The 20168-nt window shown below is 43.6% G+C and overlaps 1 protein-coding gene across 3 annotated transcripts in view; it reads left to right on the forward strand.

The window, feature by feature from the left end:
* The window catches only part of TAFA1 (TAFA chemokine like family member 1), a 460778-nt gene that overhangs the window by 362312 nt on the left and 78298 nt on the right, over positions 1-20168 (forward strand). For all 3 annotated transcript variants that reach the window (XM_056524577.1, XM_056524576.1, XM_056524575.1), the window contains exon 4: positions 5848-5988. In XM_056524577.1, the coding sequence (XP_056380552.1) occupies positions 5848-5988 (141 nt within the window). The remainder of the gene's footprint in view (positions 1-5847; positions 5989-20168) is intronic.

Here is a 20168-nt window from a genome sequence, read left to right on the forward strand (position 1 = left end):
CAGCAGTCACAGTAGTGAGCAGTGGCATACCCAGAGCATTTGGCACCCGGGGCAGACCCTTTGTTTGGCACCCCCCCCCCTACACACACACACACGCACCCCCCTTAATTACACCCCCTCCCTCCCCTCCCCCCAGGGGCAGACTGACAACACTCGGGGCCCCCGGACCAAAAAAAAGGCAAGGGCCCCTGCTAGGCTCTGCAGCTCATCAATCTTCTGCCACGCCCCTATTCCACCCAAATCCCACACACAATAAATAAAAATTTATATATGTAAGAAACACTTTAACGTAGGTAAATTTCCATGACCAATAATACTGGTATACAAGGATAAAATATATACCACAACACAATAACTGGATAATACCGCCATACTGTACTGAATAAAACCACTATACACAGACCAGTATACTATACAGGATCTGTATACAATATAAGTGATTATATACAGGACCATATGGCGGTAGATATCAGCTGCACACAGGATGTGTATACCATATAAGTGATTACAGTTACATTTTGGGATTCACAATTACGTCTTTTCTGATCAGCGGCGTCGTCTTTTCCTTTTCTTCTCCGTCCGGATAAGACCGCCATGTAGATCTCTTAACATCTGCAGAAAAAACATGTCAGACTCTGCATTTTTTCAGTGCCCTCCCCTCCTCTACACAATCTTTCCATCTATAGGCCCACAAACTGTAATAATGCCCTCCTTGGTGTTCTGCACAGTAAAAGGGCAGGTAGGTAGTTAGCCAGGTAACCCCCTCTTTCCCATAGGTATATGCAGAGTTACACCCCCCTCTTTCCCATAGGTATATGCAGCGTTACACTCCCCTCTTTCCCATGGGTATATGCAAAGCTACACCCCCCACCCCCTCTTTCCCATAGGTATATGCAGAGCTACCCCCCTCTTTCCCATAGGTATATGCAGAGTTACACTCCCCCCCTCTTTCCCATAGGTATATGCAGAGTAACTCCCCATCTTTCCCATAGGTATATGCAGGGTTACCCCCCTCTTTCCCATAGGTATATGCAGAGCTACTCCCCTCTTTCCCATAGGTATATGCAGAGCTACACCCCCCCTCTTTCCCATAGGAATATGCAGAGTAACCCCCCCATCTTTCCCATAGGTATATGCAGGGTTACCCCCCTCTTTCCCATAGGTATATGCAGAGTAACCTCCCCCCCATCTTTCCCATAGGTATATGCAGGGTAACCCCCCCTGCTCTTTCCCATAGGTATATGCAGAGCTACCCCCTCTTTCCCATAGGTATATGCAGAGCTACACCCCCCCTCTTTCCCATATGTATATGCGGAGCTACACCCCCCCTTCCCCATATGTATATGCAGAGCTACACCCCCCTTCCCTATAGGTTTATGCAGAGTTACACCCCCCTCTTTCCCATAGGTATATGCAGAGCTACACCCCCACCCCCTCTTTCCCATAGGTATATGCAGAGCTACCCCCCTCTTTCCCATAGGTATATGCAGAGTTGCACTCCCCCCTCTTTCCCATAGGTATATGCAGAGCTACAACCCCCATCTTTCCCATAGGTATATGCAGGGTTACCCCCCTCTTTCCCATATGTATATGCGGAGCTACACCCCCCTCTTCCCCATAGGTATATGCAGAGCAACACCCCCCTTCCCTATAGGTGTATGCAGAGTTACACCCCCCTCTTTCCCATAGGTACATGCAGAGCTACACCCCACCCCCTCTTTCCCATAGGTATATGCAGAGCTACCCCCCCTCTTTCCCATAGGTATATGCAGAGTTGCACTCCCCCCCCCTCTTTCCCACAGGTATATGCAGAGCTACAACCCCCATCTTTCCCATAGGTATATGCAGGGTTACCCCCCCCCCTCTTTCCCATAAGTATATGCGGAGCTACACCCCCCCCCTTCCCCATAGGTATATGTAGGGCTACACCCCCCTTTCCCCATAGGTATATGCAGAGCTACACCCCCCCCTCTTCCCCATAGGTATATGCAGAGCAACACCCCACCCTTTTTCCCATAGGTATATGCAGAGCTACACCCCCCCTCTTCCCCATAGGTATATGCAGGGCTACACCCCCCCTTTCCCTCCCTTTCCCATAGGTATATGCAGAGCACCGTCTCTCCCTCCCTTTCCCATAGGTATATGCAGAGCACCCCCTCTACCTCCCTTTCCCATTGGTATATGCAGAGCACCCCCTCTCCCTCCCTTTCCCATAGGTATATGCAGAGCACCCCCCCCTCTCCCTCCCTTTCCCATAGGTATTTGCAGAGCACCCCCCCTCCCTCCCTTTCCCATAGGTATATGCAGGGCACCCCCCTCTCCCTCCCTTTCCCATAGGTATATGCAGAGCACCCCCCCTCTCCCTCCCTTTCCCATAGGTATATGCAGAGCACCCCCCCCTTTCCCTGCCTTTCCCATAGGTATATGAAGGGCACCCCCCTCTCCCTCCCTTTCCCATAGGTATATGCAGAGCACCCCCCCCACTCCCTCCCTTTCCATAGGTATATGCAGAGCACCCCCCTCCCTCCCTTTCCCATAGGTATATGCAGAGCACCCCCTCTCTCCCTCCCTTTCCCATAGGTATATGCAGAGCACCCCCCCTTCCCTGTAGGTATATGCAGGGTTAACATTTTTTAAAAAAAAGCATGCTCACCTGATATCACCATGCAGCGATCTCCTCAGCAGGGGCCTGCGTCGTCTCCCCTCCACAGTACAGGCGCTGATGAGTGATGTCACCGGCGCCTGTACTGCGTGCTGGGTGGGGGCAGAGGTCACGTCTTCTCTGTGTAGCTGCAGATGCGGCTCACACAGAGGGGACGCCTTCTCCTGTATGTGCGTGTATCGCGCAAACAGTAGAATGTAGCACTGTCTGCTGAGGATCTGGGACGAGTGTCCCAGATCCTCAGTAGTTGCGGCGGCAGGTCAGTCCGCCCCTGGCACCCCCCTTGAGAGTGGCACCCAGGGCGGGCCGCCCCCCCCGCCACCCCCCCCCCCCTTGGTATGCCACTGGTAGTCAGTATGAAACGCACTCAACTGGCGTAGTTGTGCATATTCCAGGCACAACACCTACTAACGTTTGGCTTGGATAGGTAGGTTTCCACTGCTGTGGCTTCCCACGCTGGATCACTTACCTGTCCTCGGGCTCCGGCGCGTCCTCTTAGGGATCCCCTGCATCGTCGGCGCTCTCCATCGTCAGCATCACGTTGCTGCGCACGCCGTCCTGTCATCCAATAGGAGCGGCGTGCGTAGCGACGTGATGGCGGCGACAGAAAGCGAGGATGCCGGGGAAGCAGAGGCCTTGACAGAGCATCGGGGACACCCCGGGGACACGGCGACAGTGATGGAAGGCGACATCCAGAGCAGCGGTGACGAGCGGTGATGGTCCGGAGCGGCGGGGACATGTGAGTATAGCTTCTAATACCAGTGGTCTTCAACCTGCGGACCTCCAGATGTTGCAAAACTACAACTCCCAGCATGCTGGGTGTTATAGTTTTGCAACATCTGGAGGTCCGCAGGTTGTAGACCACTGTCCTATACTTAACATTGCACGGATCCCTCAACATACGATGGTTTCAACAAACGATGGTCCATTTGGAACGGATTACCATCGTATGTTGAGGGACCACTGTATATATATATATATATATATATATATATATATATACATTTATAAGAATTTTATTAATATTTTTTTATCTATATATATATATATATATATATATTTATATATATAAAACTCTATGGGGGAGATTTATCATTGCTTTTAGAGCATTTTTTTTGTCTATGTTTAGGAGCAGTTCAGGCGCAAGCAGCATATTTTGAGACTTTTATGCGTCTCTTGATGTAGACAGTTTTACTCTTTTTGTCTACCCGTAGAACTTTTTCTTTTTGACCATGCAGTGGTCACGTATTTATCATTTGCTACTTTTGTCAAAAGTTGCTATTTTGTGTGCAAAGGTACTTTTTTTGGCGCAAAGCTACACCACCTACCAGTAGGCGTGAGGCGCCGAGCTGAGCGTGGGTCATAGCTGGGTGGTCCTGCGGCTATCTGCCACCAGGACCCATCTCTAATGTCAGACATCACCAATAACGGTGATGCCCAGCTTTAACCCCTTTGACACCGCAATGAAATTTGATTGTAGCGTCTAAAATGCAAGTAAAAATGTCACGGCAGCTCTGTGAAAGTAAAAACACCTAAGCTGCCAAATTCAGGACCCGGGAAAGTGTCTACTTCCCTCCCTCACAAGTGTCTAGAAAAAGTGTATGTAGTAGAGCTTTTCCCACCACAGCAGAGCTGCGCAAAATTCATCATCCTGCTGCACCTTCTTGATAAATAAGATGCACGCTAGTCAAACCCACTACCTAAATAAACGTGGGAAAATAGCTCTACCGTAGACATTCTTTGATATATCTGGGCCAATGTGTGTATGTATGTATGTGTGTATGTGTGTATATTCCAGCATCACGTCCAAACAGTAAAAGATATTAACATGAAACTTGGTCACATGTTACTAATATGTCAACAACAAACATAGGATAGGTAATTTAACCCTTAACTACCCCCCATTTGTGAGGGTCAGGGTTTTTGTTTAAAGTCCCATACAAGTCAATGGGAAATGTATGGAAATGACAGGCTATGAGGATGGGATATGAGGAGGGGATATGAGGTCGAGATAGGACAACGGGATATGAGAACGGGATGTGAGGATGGGATATGAGGTCAAGATATGAGGACAGCATATGAAGTTGGGAAATGGGGCCGGGCTATGAGGACGTGATATGAGGTCAAGACAGGAGGACGGGATAGGAGGTCGGAATATGAGGACAGGATATGAGGACGGGATAGGAGGTCAGGATAGAATGGGATATGGGGACGGGATATGGGGTTGGGATATGACAACAATATATGAGGATGGGATATGAAGTCAAAAGCTTCCTCCTTTGTTGATTTTCCTCCTCAACAAGGATTAGGAAGGAAAAGCCAAGCAATGCCGGGTACTCAGCCAGTATATATATATATATATATATATATATATATATATATATATGTGTATATGTATATATTTAGACTGCACTTTAGTTACTAGTACTGTTTTTTGTCCATGGTAGTTTTTTTTCCCATGATTGCACTTCATCCAATGTCAGGTCAGTTCATCCCCCTGACTTTTGTTGTCGGAGACATCATTTCCTTTGTGACGTAATCTATCCATGTGTATAAATTTCTTTTCCAGCAATAAGCATTAATGGCCTCTCAATGAATGATCAGGGGTGTCTGACCTTCAGGGCTCTGAGCTATTAATGGTGAATGGAACTGAGCTACAGTGCCAGACTGTGTATAAAGTATTAATGTGGTATGTTGGAAGACAACGGAATGGGAGCAGCTCTTTTTCTTGGTTATCAATGTGATTTCCTGGAAAGCCCTTTCATCTTTTACTCTTTTAAAAATAATTGTTCTTTTCATAGAATCATGTCCTTCTTTTACAGTGCAAAATAATACAAAGCTGGAGTCTGGCCATTTGTGCCCTAAGTTGAAGGTTAAGTTTGATTCAATCAAGTATCTGGGATTGCAGCCGTATATAAATGGCCAAAATGTAGTCTATTTTTTTAGGATTCATGTTTAAAATATGTGTTTTTCTTTTACATCTTACCAAATGTATGAAAAATCCTGCAGCTGCAAAGAGTACAATGGTTTGAATGAAACCCTAGAGCTCCGGAGATGGGTTCTTGCTGGCAAGGCATACTGCATATTGTGTCTTGTTATTCTTTCATCTGAACTTTATGTTATCCCATATCCATTTGCTGGATAACCTATATATAACCGCACACTTGTGCTTTGTGTCTTTGCAGAAGGTGGAACATGCGAAGTCATAGCGGCGCACAGATGCTGCAATAAGAACCGTATTGAGGAGAGATCACAAACAGTGAAATGTTCTTGTTTGCCTGGAAAAGTGGCCGGAACAACCAGAAACAGACCCTCTTGTGTTGATGGCAAGTACTTCAAGTCATGTATTAACTGTAGCATCTTTATATGTCAGTTTACTGGGGAATCCAATATGACTTGTCAGATTTAAGGGGTTGTCCCAAGTATGCCGTATGTGCACGTTCTTTCATCTGCTCCATCATTGGAGCAAAAGACAGAAAATAAAAAACAGATCTGCCCCATGCCAAACATTAAAGAGTACCTGTCACCAAATAAAACTTTTAATATATTGTTCCTTGTGTAATTAGCAGACACTTTCCCATTCACTTGCTTTTAAAATTGTCAACATAAATATGTTTAAAATGTAATAGAAAAAATGTTCTGTTCCCTGCCACAATTAATACAGGGAATTTGGTCTCCTCCCAGCCTGGCAAGAGACCAAACTCAGGAAGTGCTTCTCTGCATTGAGTTTGATTGTTAGCTGCACAAAACGAGAAAGATCCAGAGATTCTCACAGAAAGCCTCACAGACTGACAGCTGAAAGAAAGCCTCACTGAAAGCTGCACAGACATAAAAACATGCACAGAGCTTGAGGGCTTCTATTCATCACAGCACTGCAACCATGTGAGGGTGGAAGTGGTCCCCCAGCAGACTTCAGGGATGTCATGCCAGCTGGGAAACACCCACTTTCTTCTTCTGGGAAATTGCACCATGTGTGCAAAAAGAATGGTATGATACACCGTTTTTAAAGCTCTGAAATTTTTTAAAGGGCTGGAGGGGTGTTAGGAGTGGTTAGGGAACATAGCCTGAGGTAGTTGAGAACAGTTTTTTTGGTGACAAGTACTCTTTAACAAAGCCCATTGAACCCCTTAAAGGGTCTGTCTGGTTTCCAGGGATGGTGTCTGTCATTTGACAAAACATATTAGTGCTGCATGCTGTGCTATTTGGTCTTATATTTTGGACAGAACCTGTGGTGGAGGCACTTATAATCCTCCAATGCAGTTGCGAACCTAGCCTAATGATAAGATGCAATGTACCAGAGTTCCCCTTTAAACCCCGGTCCATATGTAATATCTGAAAATGTGAACATTAGGGCGAACACTAAGAGCAAAGTAAAACATTTTGATTACACTGCCAGGTACTGTATATGCTTAAAAACCCAGTGCTAAACTCCAGAAAGTGGAATTCTATATAGAAAAAACCTTGCCCTATCGGTTAAAGTCCTAGCCACAGGATATGCCATATAGTTGTTTGGCAGGATGAGTGGGATCCCGTCCTTATTACTAAATGAGGTTTCTAGCTCTATAGAGGAGATAGGGTGCCAAGTGATCAGCTATAAATTGGCTATCCTGTGGAGAGACCATCATTTAATTTTCCCTGAGAAAACCTTGTAATAGGGAATTCCAGGGAACCAAACGTATTCCCTATCCACAGTATAGGGATGCATTTCTGATCGCGGTGGTGGTTCGGCCGCTAGAACCCCCAGTGATCTTCTGTACAGGCTTTGGCTACTTAAAAGGGGTATTCGAGGAAAAAAAACCTTTTTTTTTAAATATATATATCAACTGGCTCCAGAAAGTTAAACAGATTTGTAAATTACTTCTATTTAAAAATCTTAATCCTTCCAGTAGTTATCAGCTGCTGAAGTTGAGTTGTTCGTTTCTGTCTGACAACAGTGCTCTCTGCTGACACCTCTGCTTGTTTCAGCATGAACTGTCTGAAGCATTAGATGTTTGCTATGGGGATTTGCTCCTACTCTGGACAGCTCCTCAGACAAACAGAGATGTCAGCAGAGAGTTCTATTGTCAGACAGAAAAGAACAACTCAACTTCAGCAGCTGATAACTACTGGAAGGATTAAGATTTTTTACCAGAAGTAATTTACAAATCTGATCACCTTTCTGGAGCCAATTGAGATATATATATATATATATATATATATATATATATATATATATATATATATACAAAACTTCAAAAAATGGTGCGGCACTCCAAATGTCCAAAAAAATAACTTATTTATTCCACATGTCAAACAGTGCGACGTTTCAGCCCCTCAATGGAGCTTTTTTCAATGGAGCTTGCTTGAAAAAAGCTCCATTGAGGGGCTGAAACGTCGCACTGTTTGACATGTGGAATAAATAAGTTATTTTTTTGGACATTTGGAGTGCCGCACCATTTTTTGAAGTTATCAATTGGCTGTGATCGAGCCTGAGGAGCTGGCACCCGTCTACTTTGGTATAGTAGTGCTGCATTTTTTTGGGATATCTATATATATATATATATATATATATATATAAAACATAAAGGATGACCGCAGCACTCAATAGTAGTGAAAAGATCAAAAAAGTGGCTTTATTCCAAAAGCAAACAGCAGCGACGTTTCGGTGTTCTCACAACACCATTCTCAAGCTCAGTTCTCAGTTGTGAGAACACCGAAACGTCGCTGCTGTTTGCTTTTGGAATAAAGCCACTTTTTTGATCTTTTCACTACTATTGAGTGCTGCGGTCATCCTTTATGTTTTGTATGAATTGGACCCAAGACCAGGGCCCCTAGACTGCTTGCACCATATCCATTTTTTCGGAAGTGCTGCCTACCAAAAAAGCTATATATATATATCTCAATTTTTTTTTTTCCTGGAATTCCCTTTTACCAGTCCCTGGAGCGCTCCTTCTGCCACCTTGGGAGACGAACTCATGTACTGCCTTGCTTAGCCAAATACCAGCATGTGCCTCTAAAGATGGGGGCAGGAGCCCTGAAGTTAGCCAGACCCTGTACAAGAGATCGCAGGGGGTGCCAACAATCGGACCCCCCACGATCAGACGCTCATCTCCTCTATCTTTTTTTAGGTTAGAATACCTCTTTAAGCTTCACCTATGAATATAATCAAGCTATGTCCCCTCAAGACAGAGCTGTACACTGGTCAGGGCTCTCCAGCAGGGCTGTCTAGGCATGCTAAGAGTAGCTTTGCAACAGCTGGAGGCCCCCAGGTTGAGAAACACTGGCTTAGATGTAGAAATATTTGCCTGCTCGTGTTCTATATGATAGTCAGAACATGACTTTAAACATCTACCGCATTTCCGTTCTATACATTGACCATGTCATCACCGGCCTATAATGTCATACTTCTTTCTATACCATTGTGAACAGCTGCTAGAAAAATACGCTGCATCTCCTATGAAATGTCAGACACATCAGACTGGTTGTCAGCTTTATTTCATTAATCTCTTGCATTAAAACAATGAAATCAGTCTGAGAACTGTTTGACAGCAACATAAATAGCCCACCGCTATAGGCAAGATAAATACATTTACCATAGCATGGGCTCTATATACTCTATGTGACTTGCACTGTCTTGGCATATATATATATACATATATAGATCAGCTGAGCTTTGCCTACAAGATTCAGAGAGGCACTGTACAATAAATTGTCTATAATGAGCAGGTAAAAATAACTTTGGCTCATATTACGGGTTATGGAAGATTGTCAAGAATGAGGGGGGAAAAAGTTAAAAAAAGACAAATATTTCGCGATTTTGAAAGTGCCGCTGGTTAATTTCCACATAAAGGGCTCAATGTAAATGAGGGGAAACCTGAGGCGCTAGCCTGTGGCACATCCCTGTAGGGCATCCTACATCTCAGCTCATGGCTTGTGCAGGATCTATATTAAGACGATCACGTAATAGCCACTGAATATGTACGGGATGAACCTCACCGTCATTTAGCTATTGAGGTCAGTTGTCATGCTGTATTTATAATGCGTGCTACTTGGGATAAGTTCAAGCTTGTTCCGCATTTCCACCCAAAAAATGAATAGAAAAAAAATATTTATATATATATATATATATATATATATATATATATATGCATGTGTATATATACAGTGTATATATATATATATATATATATATATATATATGTATATATACATACAGTGGTCCCCCAAGTTACAATATTAAAGGGGTATTCCAGGAAAAAAATATTTTTTATATATCAACTGGCTCTCTGATGACATCTGTCTCGGGAACCGCCCAGTTTAGAAGAAAATCCCGAGACAGGTGTTATCAGAGGGCACTTAGACAGAAAAGAACAACCTTAACTTCAGAAGCTCATAAGTACTGAAAGGATTAAGATTTTTTAATAAAAGTAATTTACAAATCTGTGTAACTTTCTGGAGCTAGTTGATATATATATATATATATATATATATATATATATATATATATATATATATAGATATATATATATATATATATATATATATATATATAAGTTTTTATATATATAAAAGTAATAAAGATCTGCTGGGAGCTGTAAATCACTTTCAATGTCAATGTTTACCAAGCGAGGAGCCTCTAGCTGTTGCAAAACTACAACTCCCAGCATGCTGGGACAGCCAAAGGCTGTCCGGGCATGCTGGGAGTTGTAGTTTTTCAACAGCTGGGGGCAAACTGCTTGGGAAACACTGGTCTATGTAGAGGACAGGAGCTTCTTCAGGGTCCTGTACAGTACACAGTGCCCTAAAAAAGTAACATGGAGTCGTCCTCACCTGATGTCCAAAGGAGCAGGTAACCCTGGTACAGGTAAAGAGTACAGAACATGTAATACCTCCCTGTACTGTAGGGGGCGCTACTAGACATCAGTCAGTGCATACACTTCAGTAATACAGGGGTTTTACCAGTGAAATGTCCATTCTGATTGGTCGGTTCTTCCGGCCATTGACACGTTTCACAGATCTGGACTGTCTGTAGCATTGTATGTTGAGTCTGGTTTCAACTTACAATGGTTCAGAAAAGACCATTGTATGTTGAAACTATTGTATGTTGAGGCCATTGTAAGTTGAGGGATCACTATATATGTATTCCCTGAATATATTTTCCCAGGTTATTCTGCCTAAGGGCATGTGACTATCTGAGGGTCATCCAGAAATGTAGCCTGCTATTGTCCATTTGGCATTTTTAGTTATGTTACCTTCATATTTTATCTTGATATTTGAGTCTTGAGAAACCAGGACCTAGAAGTGACATTGACATTTGTCCATATCTTCTTCTTTCTTGTAGGGGGCGTAGCTATAGGGGTTGCAGAGGCATCATCTGCACTGGGGCCCTGATGCCTAATAGGACCCAAAACCACATCTGCCCCATAAGAGACCAGTATTATAATTGACACATGGGGCCTTGATGCAGATTTAGCATCGGGGCACGGAAACTACAAGTAATGCCTCTGGTAGACATGTTCTAGATCTGTTAGATGTGGATTTTTTTTGTTGGTAGCTCCTACATATAGTTATCCCAGACCTGCATCATTTGTTAATTATCAGCTTGCTGTCAGTAAATGGGAACATATAGAGCAGTGATTGGTAAACTGTGAACCCTCAGATGTTGCAAAACTACATGGTGCCCAGGCATAGTTTTGCTAGCTGGAGGTCCACAGTTTGAAGACCACTAATCTAGAGGTATTAAACCTGGAGCACAGTTATAGGTTGTGCAGAAGTAATAGTAACACTCAGGCAACGAGAAGGGCCTATCAGCTATCTAAATAGACATTGGTATCCTAAATGGCACATGATAGATGGGTGGCTCTCATAGATGGGTGGCTCTCATAGATGGGTGGCTCTCCGACTGAGTTTGCATTGAGGACCAGGAGATGAAAGTTATGCCTTTGTTGAGAATTCTGAACAGATCTAAGGGTCCCCATACATAGAAGTCATCCGAACCTGCTGTTTTCAATGGAACAAACAACCATGGAGTCCTCCCAACTCGGAAAGAGAAAGGTCTGGCATGATGTCATCCAGAGGTGTAACCCTCGACCGTCCATCTTCATATTTCCATCTCCTCAGGCCCTAGAAATTATATTGTCATCCATGCACCATCTACAGCTAAGCTCCACCATCTCAGCTGGCTAACCCTAACCCTTGTTTCTGGGGAGATATAGAGTACCGCCACCAGAGCTGTCTGGCAGTGACTTACCTCTACTTAGTAAAAGAAAGTCAAGCTATACAATCATGTGTATATGGGGATCGAGTGAGAGTGTTGTCAGCTATAGACAGCTATTGAAGGTGTATGGGCACCATATTACTTTCCATGGCTGAAACAGTTACAATTATTTTTCATCTAGACAATCCACTGTGAACAATGGTGCTTTTACACAGTGCTGTTTTGTTTTGCTGCGGTTTTGAATCCTAAACCATTTGTGACTCATATCGAATTAGATAATATAAAGAACTGAAGTTACCTCTGGTCTTTTTTTAACTCACTCCAGGGGTGGAGTGGATTAAAAAAAGAAAAAAGAGTAGATTTAACACCAGGCCTGGCATCACATGCTGCTCTCTGGCCACTTAGTAACTGCATGCGCATGGCCAATCGGCTCCCTCCTCAGCTGGTATCTTTAGCCTGCTTCTGCCCATTGCTTGTAATAGGCTTTATTTTTTACACTAGCTCCTAACTTGTGTTATGCTTTATTCCTGTGAATGCTGTCCTTGGCTTGTTCTGTGACTACTCTTCTGCTAACCGTATTTGTATTGCACTGTTTTTTAGGCTTCAACTTGGTCTGTCTCACTTCACTTTGTCTGTTTATTCCCTATGTTTAATTTTTGTCTTTAGATCTGTGCCTGTTAACCCATTGTATTCTGATCTGCTTCCCTGACTTCCGTACAGAGTTTTTTTTATTTGCAATGTGCTATGCCCTGCACCTTATTCAGCGTAGGGACTGGCATTGTGGTTGAGGCTGCCTTACTAAAGAGGTGGGAACTCCAAAGGCTGGGCGCAGAGGTCTGGGCGAGTCAATGCCCGACGTGACAGTAGAAGTAGCATCTGTTCTTTATATAAGTGGTCTCCAAACTGTGGCCCTCAATCAAAACTACAACTCTCAGCATGAGCTGTCCAGTTTGCAATATCTGTAGGGAAACAGTTTAGAGACCACTACTTTATATTATCAAATTCATTATAATACACATCTGGTTTTGGCTTCAAAACTGCAATACAACTTCAACAAAACTGTACTGTGTAAGAGCACCCTTAAGCAGCCTGGACTCTAAGTCGATAGCTTTTGCCTACACTGATTGGAACAAATAATCAGACCAGGAATTATGGAGATTGTCTAGACTGGATGTAGCAAACTGAAACAACTTCTTGTTCACTGACAGCAAGCTGAGATCTATATTTCTTATATCTGTTGGTTATAATATAGTTTTAAGATTTCCTTCATATGAATAGTTTATTTCTCTTAACACAAACTTGATTCTTCTTCTGTGTGACAGTTTTGTTGCTCTAATCAGCTTTACCGAATGTTCCAGATGGAGCGGTTGATACTTCCCACCTTTTATGAACACATGTTATGTGGGTATCTGCAAAGTGACAGAAACATCAAAACTTAAGATCAGAAAGTGAGCGCTAATGGTTATAAAACAAAATAATCATCTCTAACTGCTAAGAATCACGTGCCCTAAAACGTAATTTTAAATGATAATGTAAAAATCCCCACAAAAAAAGGAAGACGTGAATTATGTAGATAGTCTTTTTATTGAAATATATTAGCATATTCTAAATAAACCATAGGTCCCACAGTTACAGAAAGAAGGGAAGTAAAAATATACTCTGAAGTCTGTTACTGTAACCAGGTCCATACAACAGGTAATTCCCTATCACATCATGAGCCAACATATCCAAATCACAACACGTTTCTATCCACATGTCAGATGAATTGTTGACATGTAGACATCCTCAGGGGAATGAGAACTAACAGATATGAAAGTTGAGTATAGTTAGTAAATAGTGATGGCAAATATGCCGGTGGATCAGTGACTAAATTCAGCAATAAGTACAAAAAATACATAAGAAAAAGAATAATTTTTAATGCATAAAACTATAAAAAATAAAACTCTCATTCCAAGTAATTGGTAACTGCATAAGATCTAGGGCCTAACCATATAGCAAGATGCTTATAACTATTCAGCATATAACAAGATGCTTGCTACTTTTGATGTTTGTTGAGCTAAGGTGGAGCACACTTTTAAGTCAGCCAGGTGCAGCGGTCTTTGCCTGGTCCTGACCGGAGTTTAACAAAGTCACACATTATACATAAGTGCGTAAACTGTGCACCATGCAAACAATGCCCACTGTATTAAATGCCAAAAAAATCACATTAACACCGGCAAAAGTCACATCATAAATACATTGAACACTGCACCACACAAAATTTAGACTGATTTAGCCGTCAGTAAATGAACCCCATAGAGTTGACTTTCTGCCACCATAAGATGGTGCTCAGAGAAATATTCAGCCCTCCTTGAGTTCAGTCATAGCTGCATCACTCCATATGCACTGAGCTCCCCCTAGTGGTAGCTCTATGCAGCCAGAATTTTACAGGAAACAGGATTTGGAATTCACACACATATGAAAGTGAAGTCTGAACCTAAGGTTCCTTTCACACTATGAGCATTCATCTGTTATTAAATGTCCGTTTTCTGTGTAAAAACAGATGTATAATAACGGGTGTAATAACGGGTGCTAATGGCTGAATAAATATTCATCCGTTTAAGACCCGTTATCCCTCATGTATGGCCGTAACACCTCTGCCTACAGACTCCCACAGCCAGGACTACTACTACTCCCATCATGGAACAGACTTGTTTCCATGATGGGAGTAGTAATTCCCCGGCTGCTGGAGTCTACAGACAGCTGGGGAGGCTACATTAGTGTTTGTACTGCTACCCCCATCATGGAACAGAGTCTGTTCCATGATGGGGGTTATAGTACAGGGGCTGAGGGATTGATCGCACCCGGTTTCACTTCTGAGACCCGATGCGATCAGAAGTTATTAAGCAGGGGAGCGGGCGGCATGGTCTGCAACCCTCCGATGTATAGTGTGTTTTAACTTTCAGGGCTTTCAGCGTGAGATTTAAAAATTAACATTGTGAGTAGCAGGGGGGGCCATATCTATATTAAAAGCGCTGTGGGGGGGCAAGATATATAGCGCTGCAGGGGGGGGGGGCAGACAAATAGCCTATATATCTAGCCCCCCAGCGCATTTATAATATGCCCCCACAGTGCATTAATAAAGATATGACCCCCGCCGGCACATTTATACATATATACCCCCCACCGGTGCATTAATAAATATATACATTCCACAATGCATGTATAATGTACCCTCGCATCTATATACATATGCCACTGCAGTGCTATATGTGAAAAGCATTCTAGCAGCAGCATCGGCCGCCCATTGCTGCTGATAGAAATACTTTTCATACATAGCGCTGCAGAGGCATATCTATATATAAGCGTTGTGGGGGGCACATAATGCTATAACGGTTCATAACGGGTTAGCAAAAAATCCCATAGACTTTAATGGGATTTTGTAACGGACATTTAACATCCTTTTTTAAAGCTTTTCTAAGGGACGTTTACAACGGATCTTTTAACCTCTTAAGGACCCATTATGTACCGGTACGTCATGAGTCCGTTCCCGTTCTATAACGCGGGGCCACGCCGTGGCCTCTAACAACTTCCGGGACCCGTGGCTAATAGCGTGCAGCACTGATCGCGGTGCCGCACACTATTAACCCTTTAGACGCAAAGTTCAAAGTTCAAAGTGAAAGTTAAACCATGCCGGTTAGCTCAGGGAGCTGTTCGGGATCACCGCGGCGAAATGGTGGCATCCCGAACAGCTTACAAGACAGCCGGAGGGTCCCTATCTGCCTCCATGCCGTCCGATTGCCGAATGACTGCTCAGTGTCTGAGATCCAGGCATGAGCAGTCAAGCGGCAGAATCATCGATCAGTGGTTTCTTATGAGAAACCAGTGATCAATGTAAAAGATCAGTGTGTGCAGTGTTATAGGTCCCTATGGGAGCTATAACACTGCAAAAACAAAGTGAATAAAGATAATTTAACATCTGCCCTAATAAAAGTTTGAATCACCCCCCTTTTCCCATTTATAAAAAAAAAAAACAGTGTAAATAAAAATATATTGTTATTTAACCCCTTAAGGACCAGGCCATTTTACACCTTAAGGACCAGAGCGTTTTTTGCAATTCTGACCACTGTCACTTTAAACATTAATAACTCTGGAATGCTTTTAGTTATCATTCTGATTCCGAGATTGTTTTTTCGTGACATATTCTACTTTAACTTAGTGGTAAAATTTTATGGTAACTTGCATCCTTTCTTGGTGAAAAATCCCAAAATTTGATGGAAAAAAATGAAAATTTTGCATTTTTCTAACTTTGAAGCTCTCTGATTGTAAGGAAAATGGATATTCAAAATAAAACATTTTTGGGTTCACATATACAATATGTCTACTTTATGTTTGCATCATAAAATTTATGAGTTTTTACTTTTGGAAGACACCAGAGGGCTTCAAAGTTCAGCAGCAATTTGGAAATTTTTCACAAAATTTTCAAACTCCCTATTTTTCATGGACCAGTTCAGGTTTGAAGTGGATTTGAAGGGTCTTCATATTAGAAATACCCCATAAATGACCCCATTATAAAAACTACACCCCCCAAAGTATTCAAAATGACATTCAATAAGTGTATTAACCCTTTAGGTGTTTCACAGGAATAGCAGAAAAGTGAAGGAGAAAATTCACAATCTTCATTTTTTACACTCGCATGTTCTTGTAAACCCAATTTTTGAATTTTTGCAAGGGGTAAAAAGGAGAAAATTTTTACTTGTATTTGTAGCCCAATTTCTCTCGAGTAAGCACATACCTCATATGTCTATGTTAATTGTTCAGCGGGCGCAGTAGAGGGCTCAGAAGGGAAGGAGCGACAAATGGTTTTTGGGGGGCATGTCACCTTTAGGAAGCCCCTATGGTGCCAGGACAGCAAAAAAAAAACCACATGGCATACCATTTTGGAAACTAGACCCCTCGGGGAACATAACAAGGGGTAAAGTGAACCTTAATACCCCACAGGTGATTCACGACTTTTGCATATGTAAAAAATAAAAAAAAATGTTTTACCTAAAATGCTTGGTTTCCCAAAAATGTTACATTTTTAAAAAGGATAATAGCAGAAAATACCCCCCAAAATTTGAAGCCCAATTTCTCCCGATTCAGAAAACACCCCATATGGGGGTGAAAAGTGCTCTGCTGGCGCACTACAGGTCTCAGAAGAGAAGGAGTCACATTTGGCTTTTTGAAAGCAAATTTTGCTCTGGGGGCATGCCGCATTTAGGAAGCCCCTATGGTGCCAGAACCGCAAAAAAAAAACACATGGCATACCATTTTGGAAACCAGACCCCTCGGGGAACGTAAAAAGGGGTAAAGTGAACCTTAATACCCTACAGGTGTTTCACGACTTTTGCATCTGTTTAAAAAAAAAAAAATTCTTACCTAAAATGCTTGGTTTCCCAAAATTTTTACATTTTTAAAAAGGGTAATAGCAGAAAATACCCCCCAAAATTTGAAGCCCAATTTCTCCCGCTTCAGAAAACACCCCATATGGGGGTGAGAAGTGCTCTGCTGACGCACTACAGGTCTCAGAAGAGAAGGAGTCACATTTGGCTTTTTGAAAGCAAATTTTGCTCTGGGGGCATGCCACATTTAGGAAGCCCCTATGGTGCCAGGACAGCAAAAAAAAACACATGGCATACCATTTTGGAAACTAGACCCCTCGGGGAACGTAACAAGGGGTAATGTGAACCTTAATACCCCACAGGTGATTCACAACTTTTGCATATGTAAAAAAAAAAAAAAAAAAATTTTTACCTAAAATGTTGGTTTCCCAAAAATTTTAGATTTTTAAAAAGGGTAATAGCAGAAAATACCCCCCATAATTTGTAACACAATTTCTCCCGAGTACGGCGATACCCCATATGTGACCCTAAACTGTTGCCTTGAAATACGACAGGGCTCCAAAGTGAGAGCGCCATGCGCATTTGAGGCCTAAATTAGGGATTGCATAGGGGTGGACATAGGGGTATTCTACGCCAGTGATTCCCAAATAGGGTGCCTCCAGCTGTTGTAAAAGTCCCAGCATGCCTGGACAGTCAGTGGCTATCTGGTAATACTGGGAGTAGTTGTTTTGCAACAGCTGGAGGCTCCGTTTTGGAAACAGTGGCGTACCAGACGTTTTTCATTTTTATTGGGGAGGGGAGGGGGGCTGTGTAGGGGTATGTGTATATGTAGTGTTTTTTACTTTTTATTTTATTTTTTGTGGTAGTGTAGTGTTTTTAGGGTACAGTCGCACGGGCGGGGGGTTCACAGTAGTTTCTCGCTGGCAGTTTGAGCAGCGGCAGAAAATTTGCCTCAGCTCAAACTTGCAGCCGGATACTTACTGTAATCCTCCGCCCATGTGAGTGTACCCTGTACATTCACATTGGGGGGGGGGGGACATCCAGCTGTTGCAAAACTACAACTCCCAGCATGTACGGTCTATCAGTGCATGTTGGGAGTTGTAGTTTTGCAACAGCTGGAGGCTCCGTTTTGGAAACGGTGGCGTACCAGACGTTTTTCATTTTTATTGTAGGGGTATGTGTATATGTAGTGTTTTTTTACTTTTTATTTTATTGTGTGATAGTGTAGTGTAGTGTTTTTAGGGTACAGTCGCATGGGCGGGGGGTTCACAGTAGTTTCTCGCTGGCAGCTTGAGCTGCAGCAGAAAATTTGCTGCAGCTCAAACTTGCAGCCGGATACTTACTGTAATCCTCCGCCCATGTGAGTGTACCCTGTACATTCACATTGGGGGGGGGGGGAACATCCAGCTGTTGCAAAACTACAACTCCCAGCATGTACGGTCTATCAGTGCATGCTGGGAGTTGTAGTTTTGCAACAGCTGGAGACACACAGGTTGTGAAACACTGAGTTTGGCAACAAACTCAGTCTTTTGCAACCAGTGTGCCTTCAGCTGTTGCAAAAGCTACAACCCCCAGCATGTACGGACAGCGGAAGGGCATGCTGGGTGTTGTAGTTATGCAACAGCGGGAGGCATACTACTTTGGCTGGGGATGCTGGCGATTGTAGTTATGCAACAGCTGGAGACACACTGGTTTGCTACTTAACTCAGTGTGCCTTCAGCTGTTGCAAAACTACAACTCTCAGCAGTCACCGACAGCCAACGGGCATGCTGGGAGTTGTAGTTATGCAACCACCAGATGCACCACTACAACTCCCAGCATGCACTTAAGCTGTTTGTGCAAGCTGGGAGTTGTAGTTACACAACAGCTGAAGGTACATTTTTCCATAGAAAGAATGTGCCTCCAGCTGTTGCAAAACCATAAGTCCCAGCATGCCCATAAGTGCATGCTGGGAGTTATGGTTGTCTGCCTCCTCCTGTTGCATAACTAAAGCTCCCAGCATGCCCTTTTTGCATGCTGGGAGCTGTTGCTAAGCAACAGCAGGAGGCTGTCACTCACCTCCTGCTGCTGCTGATCGCCGCACAGGTCAGTCCCGCTGCCGCCGCCGTCGTCGCTCCTGGGGCCCCGATCCCAACATTAACGCCGGGGATCGGGGTCCCCAGCACCAGGGGTGCACGTCCCGCACCCGCTCACGTCCTCCGGAAGAGGGGCGGAGCGGGTGCGGGAGTGACACCCGCAGCAGGCGCCCTGATTCGTCGGCCGGTAATCCGGCCGACGAATCAGGGCGATCGTGAGGTGGCACCAGTGCCACCTCACCCCTGCAGGCTCTGGCTGTTCGGGGCCGTCTCTGACGGCCCCGATCAGCCAGTAATTCCGGGTCACCGGGTCACTGGAGACCCGATTGACCCGGAATCGCCGCAGATCGCTGGACTGAATTGTCCAGCGATCTGCGGCCATCGCCGACATGGGGGGGCATAATGACCCCCCTGGGCGATATGCCGCGATGCCTGCTGAACGATTTCAGCAGGCATCGGGCACCGGCTCCCCTCCGGCTAGCGGCAGGGGCCGGGAAAGGACAGGACGTACTCCTACGTCCTCGGTCCTTAAGGACTCGGAAACGGGGGCGTAGGAGTACGTCCATTGTCCTTAAGGGGTTAAACTTAAAGAAAAACATTTTGGTCACTTTTTATATCATTAAAAAATTTATAAAAAGCGATCAATAAGTCCTATCAATGCAAAAATGGTACCGCTAAAAACTTCAGATCACGGCACGAAAAGTGAAATAAAAAAGTTATAGGTGTCAGAAGATGACAATTTTAAACGTATACATTTTCCTGCATGTAGTTATGATTTTTTCCAGAAGTACGACAAAATCAAACCTATATAAGTAGGGTATTATTTTAATTGTATGGACCTACAGAATAAAGAGAAGGTGTCATTTTTACTG

The sequence above is a fragment of the Hyla sarda genome, chromosome 6, assembly GCF_029499605.1.
Source record: "Hyla sarda isolate aHylSar1 chromosome 6, aHylSar1.hap1, whole genome shotgun sequence".
Lineage (NCBI taxonomy): Eukaryota > Metazoa > Chordata > Amphibia > Anura > Hylidae > Hyla > Hyla sarda.